This window comes from Semicossyphus pulcher, unplaced genomic scaffold (assembly GCF_022749685.1).
Source record: "Semicossyphus pulcher isolate SPU_LCO1_2020_fin unplaced genomic scaffold, fSemPul1.0.p SCAF_12, whole genome shotgun sequence".
NCBI classification, from domain to species: domain Eukaryota; kingdom Metazoa; phylum Chordata; class Actinopteri; order Labriformes; family Labridae; genus Semicossyphus; species Semicossyphus pulcher.
In genome coordinates, this window is record NW_027211626.1 from 7592583 (window position 1) to 7609703 (window position 17121).

The window sequence follows — 17121 nt, forward strand, 5'->3', positions numbered from 1 at the left end:
ACTGCCACTGCGACACTGTCATTCATAGATAGATAGATAGATAGATAGATAGATGGATAGATTGAAACGTTGTGGGCTAACAGAGACAGGAAAAAGGGAAAATAATAAGTAAATATAGTACAATGTACAGTATAAAGGTCAAAAACAGTCCCCGTCGCGTACGCCCACTGCTTCCATTGGCCGAGAACAAAAGATACGTACTTTGGCGGAATCTGATTGGATGATAAAACCCGGAAGTACAGGAGTGACCAATCCACGGGATAAAAGTCCTCACCGGTTTGACAGCAACAGAGTGGACCTGTCTTCTTCTCTGGAGAGGGGAGTTCTCCATTAGCCATCCCCTTCATCTGAAAAATAATTAAATAAATAATTTAGTCATTTACTCTCAGTTACATCGGGCAGTTTATAATTAAAAATGGCTGCTTACAAATTAGTGTTGATTCGTCACGGAGAGAGCAGCTGGAACCAGGAGAATCGGTTCTGCGGCTGGTTCGATGCTGATTTGAGCGAAACCGGAGTTAAAGAGGCGAAGAGAGGTGGACAGGCCCTGAAAGGTGAGAAAGTATTCATTCTTTATTTTCTTCTCCACGGCTGTTTTTTCTTTTAAATACTGTAGGTCAATGCACGGTTACGGTTGCATAATCCCCTCCGCATCAGACCACAGACCGCCCCCCTGCGCGTGTCAGGAATATGTGGAAGATGTGCAAACGTGCAGAAGTGATGCCTTTATGTGGCTGCTCTGGTACAGTACTGTTACAGGGCCATTGAGCCTGAGGGCTTGCGTAAAAAAAAAAGGTTCCTCTGACACCAGAACAATCCAATGTAAAACAGCGTTGCATTTTTGGTTCAATTTAGTGAAATTTATATCATGCATTTTATTCTGCTCTTATTTTAGAAAGAACAGAGGGAGAAATCCCATATATGAACACGAGCAGTAGCCCCAATAAATCAGACTGCAATGTAGCTAAAGCTGCAACCATTAGTTGATTAAGTAACAGTAGAAGATGCAATGCTACTATTTGATCCAATCAGTGTTTGTTTGTTTTTTTCAAGTCAAAATGTCTTCTCTTTGGTTTCAGCTTCTTAAATCTTCATTCTTTCTTTCTGTCATATCCATCAGTGTATAATAACTGTAGGTTTTGACCTGTTCGTCAGACAATACAAGTATATTAGGATTATCTTATCTTATTAAAGACAAAACCTTGGGCTCAGAGAAACATAGACCAAAAGATGGTTTTAACAATCAGGAAAATAATACCCAGTTGTTGCCAAATGTTGTCATCACAAAGTAGGTGCTATAATAGCACCTTGTGTTTTACATTTAGGTTTGACACTAGTTGCTTAACTGCCTTCATGGTGTCATCTATAAAATATGTTTAATGTGCTGTCTTGTTATTCCCAAAAGGAACCAAAACAAGTCTGAAAAATAAAATATCACTCTTTCACTCTCACAGATGCCAACTTTGAGTTTGACATTTGCTACACTTCTGTGCTGAAGCGGGCCACAAGGACGCTCTGGCTGGTCCTGGACAGCATCGATCAGATGTGGGTACCGGTTCATCGCACCTGGCGTCTCAATGAGCGCCACTACGGAGGCCTGACTGGGCTGAACAAGGCTGAGACAGCCGCCAAGCACGGAGAGGCCCAGGTGAAGATCTGGAGGCGCTCGTTTGACATCCCTCCTCCCTGCATGGGCCCGGAACACGACTACTACACTATCATCAGCAAGGTGAGATATGATATCTACAGCACATAGACTGAACCAGAGCTTTGTTGGTCTGTGAGGAAAAAATGGTCCGGTACATATTGACAAAGCTGATAAACAAGCTGCACACGGGCAAAACAAAGAGGAGGCATGAATGAGTGAAATCAGCAGCGGGATTTTTTAGTGACAGTGAAGGTCATGTGTGTATTTTTTTGTTCACAGCACGATCAGCTTGAATTGCAAAATGTTTTACACAAACAGTGCAAATGTAATCCGACAGCCAAACCACACACTGGGAATATATACCTCTAGCATTTGGTAGGATGTGCCCTAGTCTTATTACCTAATAGTACGTCCAAGGTGAGTTAATATATGACTGGCAAGTATGAGGTCTGCAAGGTTTAAGTTCAAAGTGCAGTAAGGGTGAAAACAAGCTGAGCAGAAGTCTGCAGAGAGAGAGATATTGTTAGTTAAGATGTAGTAAAGAGATTTGAGTCTTTCATGCCTACTAATAACAATGAACATGGGACCATATATTGCTTTTTCGATGACACTCTTAACACAGGAGCTAGCTTGCTTTTAGACCCCTTTATTGTACAATAAATGTCTGTTTTCACTATGCTTCGTGGGAAGCAATGTAGTACAAATACTTTGTAGTTTTACACAAGTACAGTTTGTGGTATCTGTACTTTTACCCACTGCATATTAACTCACTACCAGTACTTTCTACCCCCTTTATTTTATAAAATAGGCTTGGATTTCGTTTTTGTATATTTTGAATCATTGCGTGCTGCCTCCCAACATCAGATATCAAACTAAATGAAGGGACAATAACACATGGAAAGGAGGAATCCATCAGTGAATTTCACGTATGACATACCAAGACGAAAAAGAAAACGGGGGAAACTTGACTGTTGAGAAAGGGCGTCTGGAGAAAACGGCCCTTTACAACACAAAACACAAAAACAGTTTTGAAATGTAGTTTCATCGTTTTGTTTGGTGAAATGTGTTTCTATTTTCTGAAATGTTGTATTAATGTGAACCTTTTTTCCATAAATGTCTTTGTATTTGAGGAAATAGTATTTTTTTTAATGTTTTGGTGTTTTCTGGAATCCCATTGCGTTTCTACATTAAGGGCCAGCGTATACATTATAAGTTTAATATAATAAGATTTTCTTTTCTTCAGGACCGCCGCTACGCAGACCTGACAGAGGACCAGCTTCCCTCCTGCGAGAGCCTTAAGGACACCATCGCACGTGCGCTTCCTTTCTGGAACGAGGAGATTGCCCCGCAGATTAAACGGGGAAAGAGGGTGCTCATCGCTGCTCATGGAAACAGTCTGAGGGGGATTGTTAAGCACCTGGAGGGTGGGTAGTCTTACAAAGTTTAATAACAGAGTCTTTATCACTTATTGTAGGCAATACTTCTTACCACCTACTAAGTTGGTGATGCCATTGTGCTGTTGCTTAAGGTTAATAGCTCATCTATTTTTCATCTGTATATTAACACAATTAGAGTTTTTCTTTGTACAGACAAAAAATGTATACTTTAAGTCTTTTTCTCTTTCTCACAATGTTAAGTTCCTTTATTTTGAAGGTCCGAATAATACTTTCTCGAAAGTTACAACAACCAGTTGAAGGGATCCATTGATAACATGTTTATAATGAAAAAAAAAGCCTCTGTATGAAACTGTTCTGTTTGTGTGCGCTGCCACCTGTAGGAATGTCCGATGAAGCCATCATGGAGCTGAACCTGCCAACGGGCATCCCCATCCTCTACGAGCTCGACAAGAACCTGAAGCCCATGAAGCCGATGCAGTTCCTGGGCGACGAGGAGACCGTACGCAAAGCCATGGAGGCCGTGGCTGCTCAGGGAAAGGCCAAGAAGTAAAGCTACAGAAAAGCTCTCCCTGTGTACAACAGTGTAGGTTCTGTAACAAGTGGCCTCAGATTAGTGTTTTTCCTCCTAATTTATTTTAGATTGTAGTACATGATGAGTACACTGTAGACGTAACACGACTTGAACAGTTAAGGGAGATAGATGGTGATAGATAGAAAATAGATGGTGAACAGATGGTGATAAATTAAGACCAGGGGAGCTCTCAAGAGATTGTTAACAATGGTCCATTATTATTACAGCCTTAAAGACCATAGCATTTAAATCAAAGACAGTTTTTTATCTGTGTACTTGAATATCTACGTAAAGACACCTGAAAGAGATTATGTACATTATTTTGAAGGGAAAAAGTCCTCAGCAGTTGTGTCCTAGGCTGGGATGTTTAATGTCACGGAATAAATAATAATACATTAAATTACAGAGTGAAATCTTGGTCCGGGGTGTCACTGTCAATTATTTAATAAAATAAAATCAGGCTACGGTGTGTGTTTGATGCTTCACACACAACTGAGGTTTACAACAAACTTCAGAAAAACAGGAATTACAAGTAGAGACAGGACTCTGCTAGTTGTTTATCCTATGCTGTAGTCCTATACTGATACCTAGTTGTAGTTTTATACTGCTAATGCATGCCTGAGTTACCATTCATGAATCGCACTGATAGTGGTAAAGCAGTTTGATCAAACTGAATTCATCATTACCTGCTGAGGACACAGCTTTTGAGAATGTAGCCTTAAACTTAAATCAATGGCCAATTTTAGATTTTATATCAGACTTTATTTTTTTTACTTTAAAGGGACCAGTACAAAGGACTAGCTCACTTTTCAAACATTTAATGCATTCCACTGAACAAGAAATTCAGTTTTACAGTCTCTTGAGAGCAGGACAGGATGCTCAAAACAGCTTAACAGTCCTGTCTTAGGTTCGCTCTCTATGAATGATGCTCGTGCAGTGTCTTTGAATGTTATATTGATGGCTGTGTTGTGTCTGACAATCTGTATTTGTGTCTTTGTGTTTCCTCAAGTTCAGTCCCATTTTAACAGTGCCAAACACTGCATTGCTACCAGTATTGCAGTGTATGATAAATAAATCCATTTGGATTTGGATTATAGTCCAACAGTTTAACAGTGTCATTGTGATGCATTACTAAATGAAAATAAAATGTCTGACTTTAACCATTATCTTTATAATTCTCTTGGAATGCCATCGGTCTGTCTTTGCTTCTTGTTGTAAGTGTGCCTCCAGGTGCTATTCTTAAGGCAAATGCCTACGACTGACCTCACATTGTAAGAAACAAACATAGGTGGTTTTAGGAACACAGTCTGCTCGTATTTGGTTTGAATTTTTCCCATTATGTCAGTATTGTCATTTTATCTTGAAAAGTCATTCCTCTGTGTAAGTCAAATATACCCTGAGTGATCTGAGGTAATAAATGTACAACTATGTAAAAATCTAATGTGTTTGTGTCTACTTGTCTTATGAGGATGAGTTTGAATGTTTATTTTAGTCTGTACTCTATAGCTTTCAGACATAAATATCTGTTGTCCCACATGACTGAAGTAAAATGTTTACCTCAAGTGTAGCTTGAATATTACTCAGCTCAAGCTAGTAGTAGTCAGGATGGCCTAGCGGTCCAAGGCACCAGACTCAAGCACTGCCTCCTTCCTGTAAGATCAGTCTGTAGGGACTTGGCTTGGGAACCGGAGGGTGGCAGGGTCAAGTCCCGCTACAAGGCTGGTAGCTGGAGAGGTGCCAGTTCCTTTCCTGGGCACTATCGAGGTGTCCTTGAGCAAGGCACCAAATCCCCAACTGCTCGGTGCGCATGTCCATGTGCAGCTCCCCTCACTCTGACATCTCTCCATTAATGCATGTCCACTGGTTCCTTTTTGTGCATGTGTGTATTTGGGCCTTTGTGTGTAGCATGTTGTTCTAACAGTGAAAAATTGAATATCCCCTCTGGGATTAATAACATATCTCTTCTCTTCTAATTTCAAATGTAGGTGATTTTTAAAAAATGATTTGTGCAAACTATTTGTGGTCTGGCTCACTTATATTACCACTAGTTTCCACACAATTTACATTAAAAAACGCTTCTATTTTGTCAGTTCAGTGAGTAAAAAGCTGATTTTTACTGAAGTCTGGTGACATTCATTGATCTATGAATGTCTGATAATTGCTTTAATGTTGAACAGGAGGTTTGAACCAATGACTATATATAGAATATATATATATATAGAAAAAAATATATAATATATATAAATCTAAATATATATATATTCTATATCTTTTTATACAGTCTATGGTTTGAACGAGTGTCATATCAATGTTGAACCATTTGGCTTTCCATAGAGAACAGCCTCTATCCAAAGCTAGCGTCTTCTGCCTGCCCACTTCTATGCAACTGTTTACTTCTTGCTAGCGGAAACAAAAGGTACACATTGATCAGTTTACTTAACGGCCCACTCACCGCCTGCTTAAGAAAAAGGTGATTAAGTTGTTTCGAGCAACACAACAAAAGCAGCCAGACTTTCAATTACCTTTGGACTCCAAGTTCCATAATGCAATCCGCCTAATGTAGGTCGATACTGCAGCAGGCGGGAGAAGATGAGGTTGATAAGATGGCTTTAGCATAGCAGCTGTGAGTCGGTTACAGCAGTTGCCTATGGTTATAGACATCTTAACCAATCTTCATAATGAGAAGAGCAACAGAAAATCAAGGAAACACTCGGTAAGATAACCAACTTAGTTTTCTGTTCATTACTGGGTGCGTTAGCTAACGGTTAGCTAAACCGAGCACTTCCTGAAACAACGACTTCTTTGTAATCGATTTTATTTTACTGTAACCAGTAATATGGAAGGCTTAATATGGAAGACCCCCATGTTCGCTACAGAACTACGTTGCCATGGGTAACCTAATGCTAACGAATTACACTGCCATGTTGTTGAGACTATGCAAACACGTCCTTAATTTCGGTTTCCTTGCTAGCGTGTATAGCATGTCAGTCAAGGCTACCGTTAGCTTGCAGGTTTTGTGCAGGTGCTAGCATAAACACTGCTAACATGTATAACTGTGTTAACGCTATATTGTTAACTCGACGTCTGTTTACTGTGTTCTACACTTTGTGATTGTGGCACCGCTGAATAACAGTATGTCAAAACGATTTATAGACTTTGCTGCGAGTCAAACTTAGATTTACCCTCTGAAACTTAATAACATATGTCGCTGGACCATTGTTGTCATGTTGTCACTTAACGCAGCATGCTGTGATGGTAGCAAACCAGAAACTGACTAGCAGGTGTATTTATTGTGTCGGCTATGGAAGGAATACTCTTCTTATTTAAATAACCGATACACTAAGTTGCCATAGTGTCGTCTTGTTGATAAAACTAAACAACTTTAAATGTCGAAACTGATTAGTTTCTTTTCTCTGACTTTCTTGCAGAACACTTTCAGATTACTTCTCCCCGAGGACTAAAGGTGGGTCAGTGTGTCAGCTCCTGCTACGTCTCAGACAAAAGCAGTGTATTTAGCTAAATATACACCATGGTGCTTGGTCACAAATGCAGTTTATTTTTTCAAAGTGCTTTGAAGGTGCTTTTGAATTGAAGTTCGTTAAGAGTGAAGACTTTGTTAAGTTGTAAATATAAAGTTAAAAATATTGCAAATAAGTTACTTTGTATTTGACTTGCCTTTGTTGCCAGTGGACAAATGTATCTGTGGTTATACAGCATGATATTTTTGTTGTGGATGATTATGTAATGTAACATGACTGATCCAAATCACAGCTGTGGATTTTATGCCCCTTGGCTGGCTGACAGTCATGATGACCCCTCAAGACAACAATGCACTAATGTTTTTTTATGTGTTTTAGTGAAGGGCTTTGCACTCCAGCAGCATTCCCCACCCCATGTCACATCTTTTGTCCACGAGACTCCAATGAAGCCCTCACAAGTTCCTAATCGGCTTCCTTACCCAGCACCCAGGAGGATGTTGCCACTTCAAAAACCTGACTTGTACCAAGTATCCCCTTGCCAGGTAACTTTTGTAATATGAAAACTACAAGTACACGATTAGGACAATAGAGATTCTGAGCTGTTTGTCACTTCATTAATGAAGATTAGCAATTAGAGGGCATCGCACATTTTTAATATTGGATTTTTCTGTTTTGTGAACCCAGTAAAACACTGAATAAGCTGTTGTATGTCAAAATCAGTGCTTCTCCAGCCCTCTTTTGCAGAACAGTACATTTAGGAGTGGCTGCAAGCCTACAAGCAACAACTTGCTCTGCTTGTTTCTAGGTTTACTGGTTGGTTTTAGGTTAGAATTCCTCTACTCGTCGCCATAGTTCAAACATGAACAGAGTTGGTATTTTATGGTATGGGACACAGTAACGTTGTTGTTTTGTTGTTGTTGTTGTTGTTGTTGTTGTTGTTGAAAATTCCCTAAAGGAAGTGACTATTTTTTCTTTTTTTAGGACCAACAACATAAACGAACACCTTCAAGTGAAAAGTTGATTCCAGGTAATATTCTGAAAAGAAAATTACAACACTACTGAACTTATACAGTGATTTTTAAAGGATTTTTAAAAATATGCTACAGTGGAAAAACTACTTTCTAGATTCTGGCAGTTGTTAAAAACCTGAAATTATCAATTATCAGCTTGGATTGTTTGTATTTACCTTAGAGACTTATACTTCTACATGCATCATATTGGTTTTGATAACAGACTGCAGTAAGTTCAGCACTTAAATTGAAAGACATCTGTAAACTCTAAATATTTGTACAAGAAAATATATTTTCTTTGTTATTTTTCTCTATTTCTGCAGCAGGGGACTTGAATAGCTCTTCTCTGAAGAGGAGGAGGGAGTCTGAGGATTGTAACGACAGTGCTGTGAAACTGTTTCGTCAGGGTGAAAACTCGTTCAAAGCACAGACGCCAAAACCTTCTGTTTGCAACTCACTCAGCACTTCACTGGTGCCTCAGCCATCATTGAGGCACTCCTCTGTCTTCGAACAGTCACCTAAATCCACAGATAACCATCTGTGCACAAAACCAGCATGTGGCAAGTCAACCTGCTTGGAACTATCATCCACACTTATACCTACCCAATCATCCCGTGCATTACTGTCACCTGAACCCTGTAAACGGAGACAATCATCGATGGGGGCAAAGCAAGGCTATATAGAACGTTCTCCGAATCATACTTTGAGGCTATTCGATATAAGATCACCTTCAAAGCAAGGGGAAGAACATTTACAGAAAAGAGGGGTGGAAAAGCATCAAGGGGGTAATTCAAGCTCTTTGTTTTCCTCTGATGTTCCCCAGAAGTACAACGGTAGCTCACCTTCTTTTCACCTGGGAAGCCACCACTCTGGTCACACTCACCGCAGTAGCTCAGTCATACCAGTCAAGACCCAGAGCAAAAGTAATCCGGAGGAGGAGAACAAAAAGTTTGGCAACAGTACTCCCAAACAAACCTCAAGACCAAATTCAGATTCTCTGAGTTGTCACACAGAAAAACGGAGCAAAAGTGCCCACTCAAGAAGACCTGATGCGATCATAGATGATATAAGTGACCTTTTTACCCCTGATCCCATAGTTTGCCCTTCCCATAAAACTTCCAAGCCCAAGATAAATGAGGGAGAAACCAAATCCTCCACCTCAGGGAACAGTTCAAGCACTGTGACCAGCTCTGGCACCGCAGTTACTGGATCCATGTGTCGCAAAACTCAGAACGTCACAATAAGTGGTTCTCCTCATGCAGGAGACACAAACACCTCCTCTTTGTCATCACAGGATCCAGGGCACAAACAAATCTCTTTGCCAAATGTATCTTTAAAGCGGGTAAATCTTGAAAACCTTGGAACTCCTTGCTCTAAAGACACTGAAGCCAAAAACAGTCCCATCACTTTTTCAGACATGCAGCTGAAGGTTGAGAGTGTTAAATCTAATGAGAAACACTCGCCTCTCCCCCCCAACAACGTGAAACCGTGCACTTTAAAGGCTGCCTCTGGAAAATCTACACATCCTTGTGTTCAGTCTCCACGGGAGAGGACGACAAGTGGAGGGGACAAACAGCAAGTGAATGAGGATCCTATAGATGTGGAGCTGGACTTTGACCTGAGATTTGCGTTAGATTTGGATCTAACCCAGAGCTCCGTTAGCAGTGAGGACGAGCAGCTAATTTCCTGGCAGGAGATAATGGAGCCTGTTCCCAAGATTCCAGATACACCCGAGAAGGGAGCCTTCTCAGAACCTAGTACACCAGGACATCACAGCTGCAAGTCGAAAACTGTAAGCTCCACGTGGTTTGTTTTTATTGTACATGCATTTCTGAATATATGACAATCAATACGCTGAAATAGAGTTTGTATCTCTATTTGAATTTTGAACATCTGATTTGTTTTCCACAGCAGCCATTGCCATCCAACACAAAGTCGGGCAACTACAAGAACAGCCTTGATCAGATGCTGGAGGAAATAAACACCAACAAAAAGTATGATGTTCAGAAAATGAAATATAATGATTATTTACGTGGAGTTTAAGTCAATGCACAGGAGAGGAGTTAACTTTCTCCATATTCTTTAGATCTAAAGAGATTGAGATGCAGCTTCTAACTGCATGTAATGAGGACCTATTGAGGATAGCTGAATATGAGGAGGCCGAGGAGAACCGAGTGGAGGACATCTCCACCGAGCACCAGTAAGGAATACAGAAGGACACTGACACATTGTACTGTGTCACTGCGACACAGCCCTTGCACAGTATTGAACTAATATTGTCATTTTTGTGTTTTGTTCTAATTTGTGTCCTAGGGAGTTCCTGCAGCGCTACTCATTGATGTCCAGTGCAATCAGGGAGGTGCCTCCAGGAGAGGTGGTGTTCAATGTGAAGAAATTTGGCCAGATCTTTAACCATGATACGCTGCAGCTCAGACGATGCAGGGTTACTCCAGAGGGGGCGGCTCAGAAAGCGCTTCTTTGGTCAGTTGCTTTTGGTTATGTATAAACATATGCATCATGTCTCAATACCTGAACTTCCTGCCTTCCATGTTGCATCTCCTGCATTGGTCTGTGCAGAATGCAGTGAGAGAAAAAAATGCTTCCGGTTTTGGTTCTATGACAACAATAAGTTGAACTTCCTACACAGCTAACAACAAGCTTACAACGTTTAGTACGATGAAAGCACAGAGGACTTACCAGCAACATTTAGTGTCTGGCCGAACTGCTCCCACAAATGGGCTTTTCGGTCTCTGTTGTGATACTGTTTGTTTGTCATATGTACAGCTCCAACCGAAACGACCAAAACCGTTTGCTCTGCCATGGTTACCAGGGCGACGAATGGTCCCCAATGTGATTGGTTACCTGTAAAAAGTGGCGGTGATGCCACCAGTGCCTTTCTGAAAAGTTCTGAGATTTTCAACTCGGAGCAGCTGCACAAAAAAGGCGGAGCGGTCTGAAAAAATACTGGGTGCATGCAGCCGCATACGCTCTGTCCTCACTGGGAACAACTGAAAAAAAGGCGCTTTGTGGACACAGGGCCTGATGCAACAGAAAGAAAACAAAAAGCAGATATTCCACTGCAAGCCATCTCGGGGTCTTTGACTTTTAGAAGGAAGCCCTCATATATAATAAATATCAAAACCAGCTCAGCATTGTTTATGCGTCCAGAGGAGGACCTTTTATTTCTTAAACAATCCCAAATACAATATGTGAACTTTGCACAGAACAAAGGGAAAGGATCTTCTCAGCTGCAAAGAAATTGCTTGAGCAAATTGATGCCATTATTATTTCCTCCCTTCAGATCTCCCTCATGACAAAAGGTGAATCTTCAGTATGTTGTTTGTTCCATCCGGCACTTTATACTGTGGGCTGTTTAACATTATATTCCCTATTCAAAATAAAAGGGAATACTGTTATTTTGTATCCCCTGATATTTAATTCCTCTTATTTTTCTCTCTCCACTGATGTTTCCCTTCCAGGTCCAGCCCTGCTCAGCTGAGATTGCATGTAAATATTGGATTGTTTCAGGAAGCCTATGGCAGTCACTCGCCCTGCCCAGCTAAGGTTACCAGTTTCCTATTCAAGGTAGGCCCCACACATACCTGTAACATGCAGTGTGATCTGTGTCTGAGCTTTGGCCTTAATATTTATTGATCTTGTCAGATGATGTCAGTCCATAATGAGAGGATGGTATCTGAAAGTATACTACAGACCCTCTGTGACATTGCCTGCAATGCTGCTTATCAGATAGGTAAGGTTCCCGCCCAAGCTGTATGTGTATTCTTACTACTGTTGAGCTATGTTAACGTGTTTTTGTTGTGATTCCTCAGTAAAAAACAAAAGCCAAAAGTTTGAAGTGTGGGTGCCCAGTTTGGCTGATGTGGCGCTGGTCCTGATGAATATGGGAGCTTCGTTTGTTACTCTCTTTCCTTTCGAGAATCTGCAGCCTCCATTCACTGAGGGAGATTTGCTGTAAGTAATATTACCATTCGTTTTCTTGTTTTCTATTTAAAAAGCTTCAGAATTAAGCAGCTGAATTTCTGTGTGTTTGTGTAGGGAGGACATCTATATCAAGATGGAGAGTCCATCCAGCGAAGAGGAACAGAGCACTTTCCTGGAACACAACTGCATCAACGTCCTGAAGGTGAGACACAACAGAAAACTGTCTGATGGGGACATGTTGTTGTCATGTTTTGAGAGCGAATGTTTGGCAGAATGAGCATTACGTCAAAATTAAGGTTATTTATTACTTCTTGTTGTCATCCGCAGTACCTGTCTTACTGCATGGGCCTCTGTCCGCGCGCCTACAGCGATGACGAGCTGCTGTTGCTTCTAACGGTGATGGGAAGAGTGGGCCTGGACACGCAGCTCATCCTCCTGTCCACCATGGAGCTGTATCCTCTACAGTACAAAATTGTAAACAACATCAGGGACTGGAATGCCATGGTCAGTGGATGCATGCTCTGTCTTTCTTTCTTTCTTTAATTCATTTGTGTAATGTGAGTTATCCTGTATACTTGGGCTGGGTGATCAATATCATAATACTAAAAGGATAATATTGCTCTGCAGATTTTGTGTGTGTCACCTGCCTGTACACATGTGCGTGACGCTGCAGCCGTCATATATAATGTCGGTGGGATTATTGAGTCAGACGCACAGTTACGTGAGTCGACTTTTCAGTGAATGTGTCCCTGTTATTAGCGGAACCTCGCCCCGATGTTGTGGCCACTTGAACGGATGGTACACAGAGCAGAGATGCCGCAGAGTGTTAACTTTTAGCGGCCTCACCTGCTGCGCACACACGCCGTGAGATTGTGTGTTTGGCGACAGGAAGTAGGATGCGTGAGTTTCGTTTCCAAAAGTTGCCGTCGCGGGGCTGGTCACGTTGATTAAACAAACATTTGAACACCATTAGAAACGGTAGATGACAAGTAACCCAGTTTTAGCCCACAAGTCTGTGTGGTAAAGTGTGGTAAAAGTAGGAGGATTTCTGTTTTGTAAAATAGAAAATGGACTTTAAAGTCCCAAATAATATTAAGTATAATTGTTAATTGTTTATATGTACATGAAAACACATTGACGTGTTCCCTTACATTGACAATAGAGCAATCGTGTTTGTAATACTGCAATTTAATACTGATACCTCCAAAAAGAAAAGAGATACCATGATATAAATCTTAGGTCATCATATCTCCCAGCCCTACTTTGTAGTTTGTTTTCTATTTCGATTTGCTTTGAATCGCTCATTTTGTCAGCAGAAGTGTATAAAATGACAACATGATCATGCATACACAGAAATTGAAGAATGTTTAGTCATGAATTTCAGATGAAAGCAGTCAATATCCATTTGCCAAACTGTGTCCTTTTCACTTACTTGAATTATTTATATGTTTTAGCTTCCCAGAATCTGCCTGGCCCTCACTGATCTGACCGATGACCACCACAACATGTGCCTGCTTGTTCAAATGCTGCCTGACAACACACGTGGAAAGTAAGTCATTTTATCTGTTGCTAATCTCTGCTTGTCTCCATTTTTACTACACAGTAACTCTTTTTTACTATTTGCTTTTGTTTATAAAGGCAACTGCGCCGACATCTGAGCCTGTCCATGATCTCCAAACTGTTGGACAAAGAATGTACTTACAGACCTACAGAAGAAGAGATTCAGGTAATGTTCAGTCTGTGACCTAAAGGCAGATAGTTTCTTTGTAATAAATGTCTCCAGTAACCTTGAGATGTCCCCTCCTGATTCTTTACTATGTTAGCTCTCTGAACTGAGGCGGTTCCTGCCCCGCATGAAACCCTCCGCCCTTCTCAGAAGCATGCTGAGGCCTCAAAGGGATAAAGAGGACATGGCAACCCTGGACCAACAGGTGAACATGTGGTTGATGACTCAAACTTTAAAATGTTCCAGCATGAAAATTCAATTTAGATGTTTGTGCCTTGTTTTCGTATTATCTATAATTGAATAATCTTGTTTTCACAGAATTTTCACAGAATGTTGTTGTGAGTGAATAAAACATAATTTTCTTGTTGTTTTGATGCATTTTTCTTTCCATTTATTGTGTTTCAGTCGTACTACCTCTGCTATAGCCTTCTGACCTTGGCAAATGAAACTTCCAATTTTCAGTTCCTCCCAGCTCATCAAAAGGTACAACCTAATGTCTTTCCCATTTCTGTGCTCCGCCATTGGTAATCTCTATTTATTATTATTAATTTTAACAAAGGTCAGACTCGTTGATTAAAGTGAATCACAGGAAAAACGGTTCTTTAAACAATGCAGCATGCGGAAAAGGAAGTTGTTATCGCTAACTGCCGGCTACTTGTCCTGGCATGTTCACTGTTGTCCACAGAGATTATATCGCCGTCAGACTGTAGTTGTTTGGATTAGTGATAACCATTGGTGATTAATCACCTACTTTGTCATGGAGTTTTATGTCCAAAGATTTTGATATCATTTTGCCTAAATGTTACATTTCCTCTTACAGCAGCAACTGTTTCATTTGTCCTCTGAGCTGGACATGCATGTGAAGTGTGACATCAGAGATGGGGAGAAATGTCTCTACCGGAGCAAGGTGAGTAAACAGAATCTGCAGACATTAATGTGTGTCAGCGTGTATTTTGATACAGTAGGAGTATATTTCTACATTTTCTTTATTTAAAAAGGTTATACAGCTGGACATAGGAGTGTCTGAACGCTTTCAATTTTAAACTTTGATGAACAAGTAACAACGTGTTTCCTCCTCTCCCTTCAGGTAAAGGACCTGGTGGCCAGGATCCACACCAAGTGGGAGATGCTTCTTAAGAGGACAATGCCTCTAAATGTACAGTAGTGACACATCATTATATTAATAATCCGCTAACTAAAAAATAAAGCATTTGTCAGTTACAACAGGCTCAGTTTAAGAGAAAGTAAAATAGATTTTATAGCTTTGATTTTCCATTCTGTATTTTCCTCCTGCAGGGTAAATTGTACGATTTTTGGAAGCCCCCTTTGTCTGTGGATACTTTGTCAAGCAGCCAAGACGAACAGGAGGTGAACAACAACGATGAAAGAGAGGAGGAAACCAGTGAAGAGAATGAGGTTGCCATGATTCCTGAGGACGATATAAAGGAAGAGGAAGACGATAGAATTGATGAGACAAACAAAACAGAGCGTCTTGAGAGTAAGCCTCAAGTACACACAGAGTCTAAAGTGATGGATGGGCATATAGAGGCCCGAAACATAAAGCCTTCAGAGATGCAGACCGGAAATGGCGTTAAGACTGAAGAAAGTCAGCACCATCAGGAGGCAGCTGAAGATTTAGTGTCATAAATTTGTATTTGTTTTCAGGGCTTTAACAGCTCTTGCCTTAAGGTTTAGCTCAGTTTGCACTATTTGCTAATCCCTAACCACCAAGTTTATTTATCAATAAAAACATTAATTGTATATTAAGAAATAAAACCATTTTGGACTAAATTCCAACAGCTGAGGCCTTATCTTGTTTTTAGGTAGTACTGTAATAATCATTCATTGTCTTTTTTTGAAACTTGAAGTGCTTGATGTTGAAGTTTTGTTTAATTTACTTCAGGAGTGTGCAATGTGTAAAAATGTTGGTACATATGTCGTGCATTTACATAATGCAAAGAGTGACACAAAGACTGTTTCGAAGGAGGTTTTTCCATTGTGCCATAGTCATTTGTTGAGTTTGGTAATCTCTCAACAATAGTTCCTAAATTATACATTAAATTAAATTAATTAAATAGTCTAAGTAACTGAAAAGCAGATGGTATATATGCTGCAAATAACTCTCAAGTGGATTTTTGTCCATCAAGTTGGAATAACTGAATGATGTTTACCTCTACTTCTGCACTTGTTTTTTCTGTGTTTACATGAAGCAATGTCACAATAATGGCTGCCATTAATACTGTTCAACTAAATGTTATGCAATGTTCAAAATCTAGTTGTGTATTCAACATGTTTCCTGTAAATTATCTATTTAGAAACATAAAGTTATTTGTTTCCTTCGCCGCTACTTTTTCGTTATATGCAGAATTATTATAAAACTGTATTAGACTTTTTCACAAAGATAATCTTGTTGATTGTTGTTGATTTTTTATAATTTCACAGTTGTGTTGAATGTGTGCATTCTGTTAAATTTCCCTCTCTGGAAGATATTTTTTTAAGGATAAGAAACGTTTTTTATGGCTTTTGCTGAATACAGGAAATAAACATGTTTACATGTAAACTCTGTCTTAATTAAGCATCTCTGGCAAAATATAGTCTAATCACACTATTAATTGCCATATGAATGTATTATTATCTAACTACTATATTGTATATGTAAATAACCCATCCAATCATAGCACAACTTGCCAAATCCCTTAAGCCAAATATGCCACAGAATATTTTAAAGGGGTTTTTTAATATATATAGTCTTATTCTGGGTAAACAGTGATAAGCACATTTGAATATTTCAGTGACAACACATTTTAATTTACTATCAAACTGGATTTGGGACTTTTAGTAAGTGTAAGCTATGTCTGTGGGCTCTAGAAAAAGCAGAATATGTGGTTAGCTTAAAGCTAGGTTTAACATTTTAGGCACAACAATTAGAATTAAACAAGTAGGGGTATTACATATTCCGAAGTGTAGTATTCATTTTACGATATGGGTTAAGCCGATTTCTTACTTTCAGATTGACTGTCTGACTGTAGAAAATATGATTGTTACTATGTCTCTATTTACACTTAATGGCTGTAAAATGAATAATTTTCTACAGAGGTTGCAGTTTCCATTACTATATTCTGTTAGTGGGTTAGGGTTAGTTTTTTTGTTTCATAAATAATTATTGTGCCCCTGAATCAACAACATAAAATAATTTTTAGGGCCACTTAAAGCTCCTGTGAGGAGTTAGGGTTAGGGTTGGACTGAAATGAATTCTGATGCCTTTATATGACCTACAAAAGCAAACCAAACCATCAGCGACAAGATTGATTATTTCTATATAGTTATTTCTAATACCTGAAACTGCTG

At 39.8% G+C, this 17121-nt stretch overlaps 2 protein-coding genes across 3 annotated transcripts; both read left to right on the top strand.

The window, feature by feature from the left end:
* The first annotated feature begins 288 nt into the window (after nt 1–288).
* On the top strand, nt 289–5043 carry LOC138588948 (phosphoglycerate mutase 1-like). Its single transcript, XM_069659206.1, has 4 exons — nt 289–554; nt 1455–1729; nt 2892–3072; nt 3426–5043. Exons 1-4 carry the CDS (start codon nt 416–418, stop codon nt 3593–3595), a joined length of 765 nt encoding a protein of 254 aa, XP_069515307.1. The 5' UTR covers nt 289–415; the 3' UTR covers nt 3596–5043.
* Nucleotides 5044–6015: 972 nt separating this feature from the next.
* Nucleotides 6016–16304, top strand: slf2 (SMC5-SMC6 complex localization factor 2). Of its 2 annotated transcripts, none has more exons than XM_069658615.1 (20): nt 6016–6329; nt 7045–7079; nt 7474–7637; nt 8077–8122; nt 8429–9897; nt 10017–10099; nt 10192–10305; nt 10419–10586; nt 11585–11690; nt 11769–11856; nt 11936–12077; nt 12162–12249; nt 12375–12551; nt 13502–13596; nt 13686–13773; nt 13871–13978; nt 14179–14256; nt 14594–14680; nt 14861–14929; nt 15070–16304. In XM_069658615.1, exons 1-20 carry the CDS (start codon nt 6295–6297, stop codon nt 15418–15420), a joined length of 3591 nt encoding a protein of 1196 aa, XP_069514716.1. In that variant the 5' UTR covers nt 6016–6294; the 3' UTR covers nt 15421–16304. The 2 variants fall into 2 exon arrangements, with proteins under 2 accessions (XP_069514716.1, XP_069514718.1); XM_069658617.1 differs by having other exon boundaries at nt 8432–9897.
* The last annotated feature ends 817 nt before the right edge of the window (nt 16305–17121 follow it).

What these genes read in the sequence shown, in the direction of transcription:
- slf2 (XM_069658615.1), top strand. Translation starts at nt 6,295, where the DNA reads ATGAGAAGAGCAACAGAAAATCAAGGAAACACTCG. An exon ending in AAGTGAAAAGTTGATTCCAG is followed by an intron (nt 8,123 to 8,428) that starts GTAATATTCTGA and finishes CTATTTCTGCAG; the next exon opens with CAGGGGACTTGAATAGCTCT. An exon ending in GACATCTCCACCGAGCACCA is followed by an intron (nt 10,306 to 10,418) that starts GTAAGGAATACA and finishes TTTGTGTCCTAG; the next exon opens with GGAGTTCCTGCAGCGCTACT.
- LOC138588948 (XM_069659206.1), top strand. Translation starts at nt 416, where the DNA reads ATGGCTGCTTACAAATTAGTGTTGATTCGTCACGGAGAGAGCAGCTGG. An exon ending in AGGTGGACAGGCCCTGAAAG is followed by an intron (nt 555 to 1,454) that starts GTGAGAAAGTAT and finishes TCACTCTCACAG; the next exon opens with ATGCCAACTTTGAGTTTGAC. An exon ending in GATTGTTAAGCACCTGGAGG is followed by an intron (nt 3,073 to 3,425) that starts GTGGGTAGTCTT and finishes TGCCACCTGTAG; the next exon opens with GAATGTCCGATGAAGCCATC.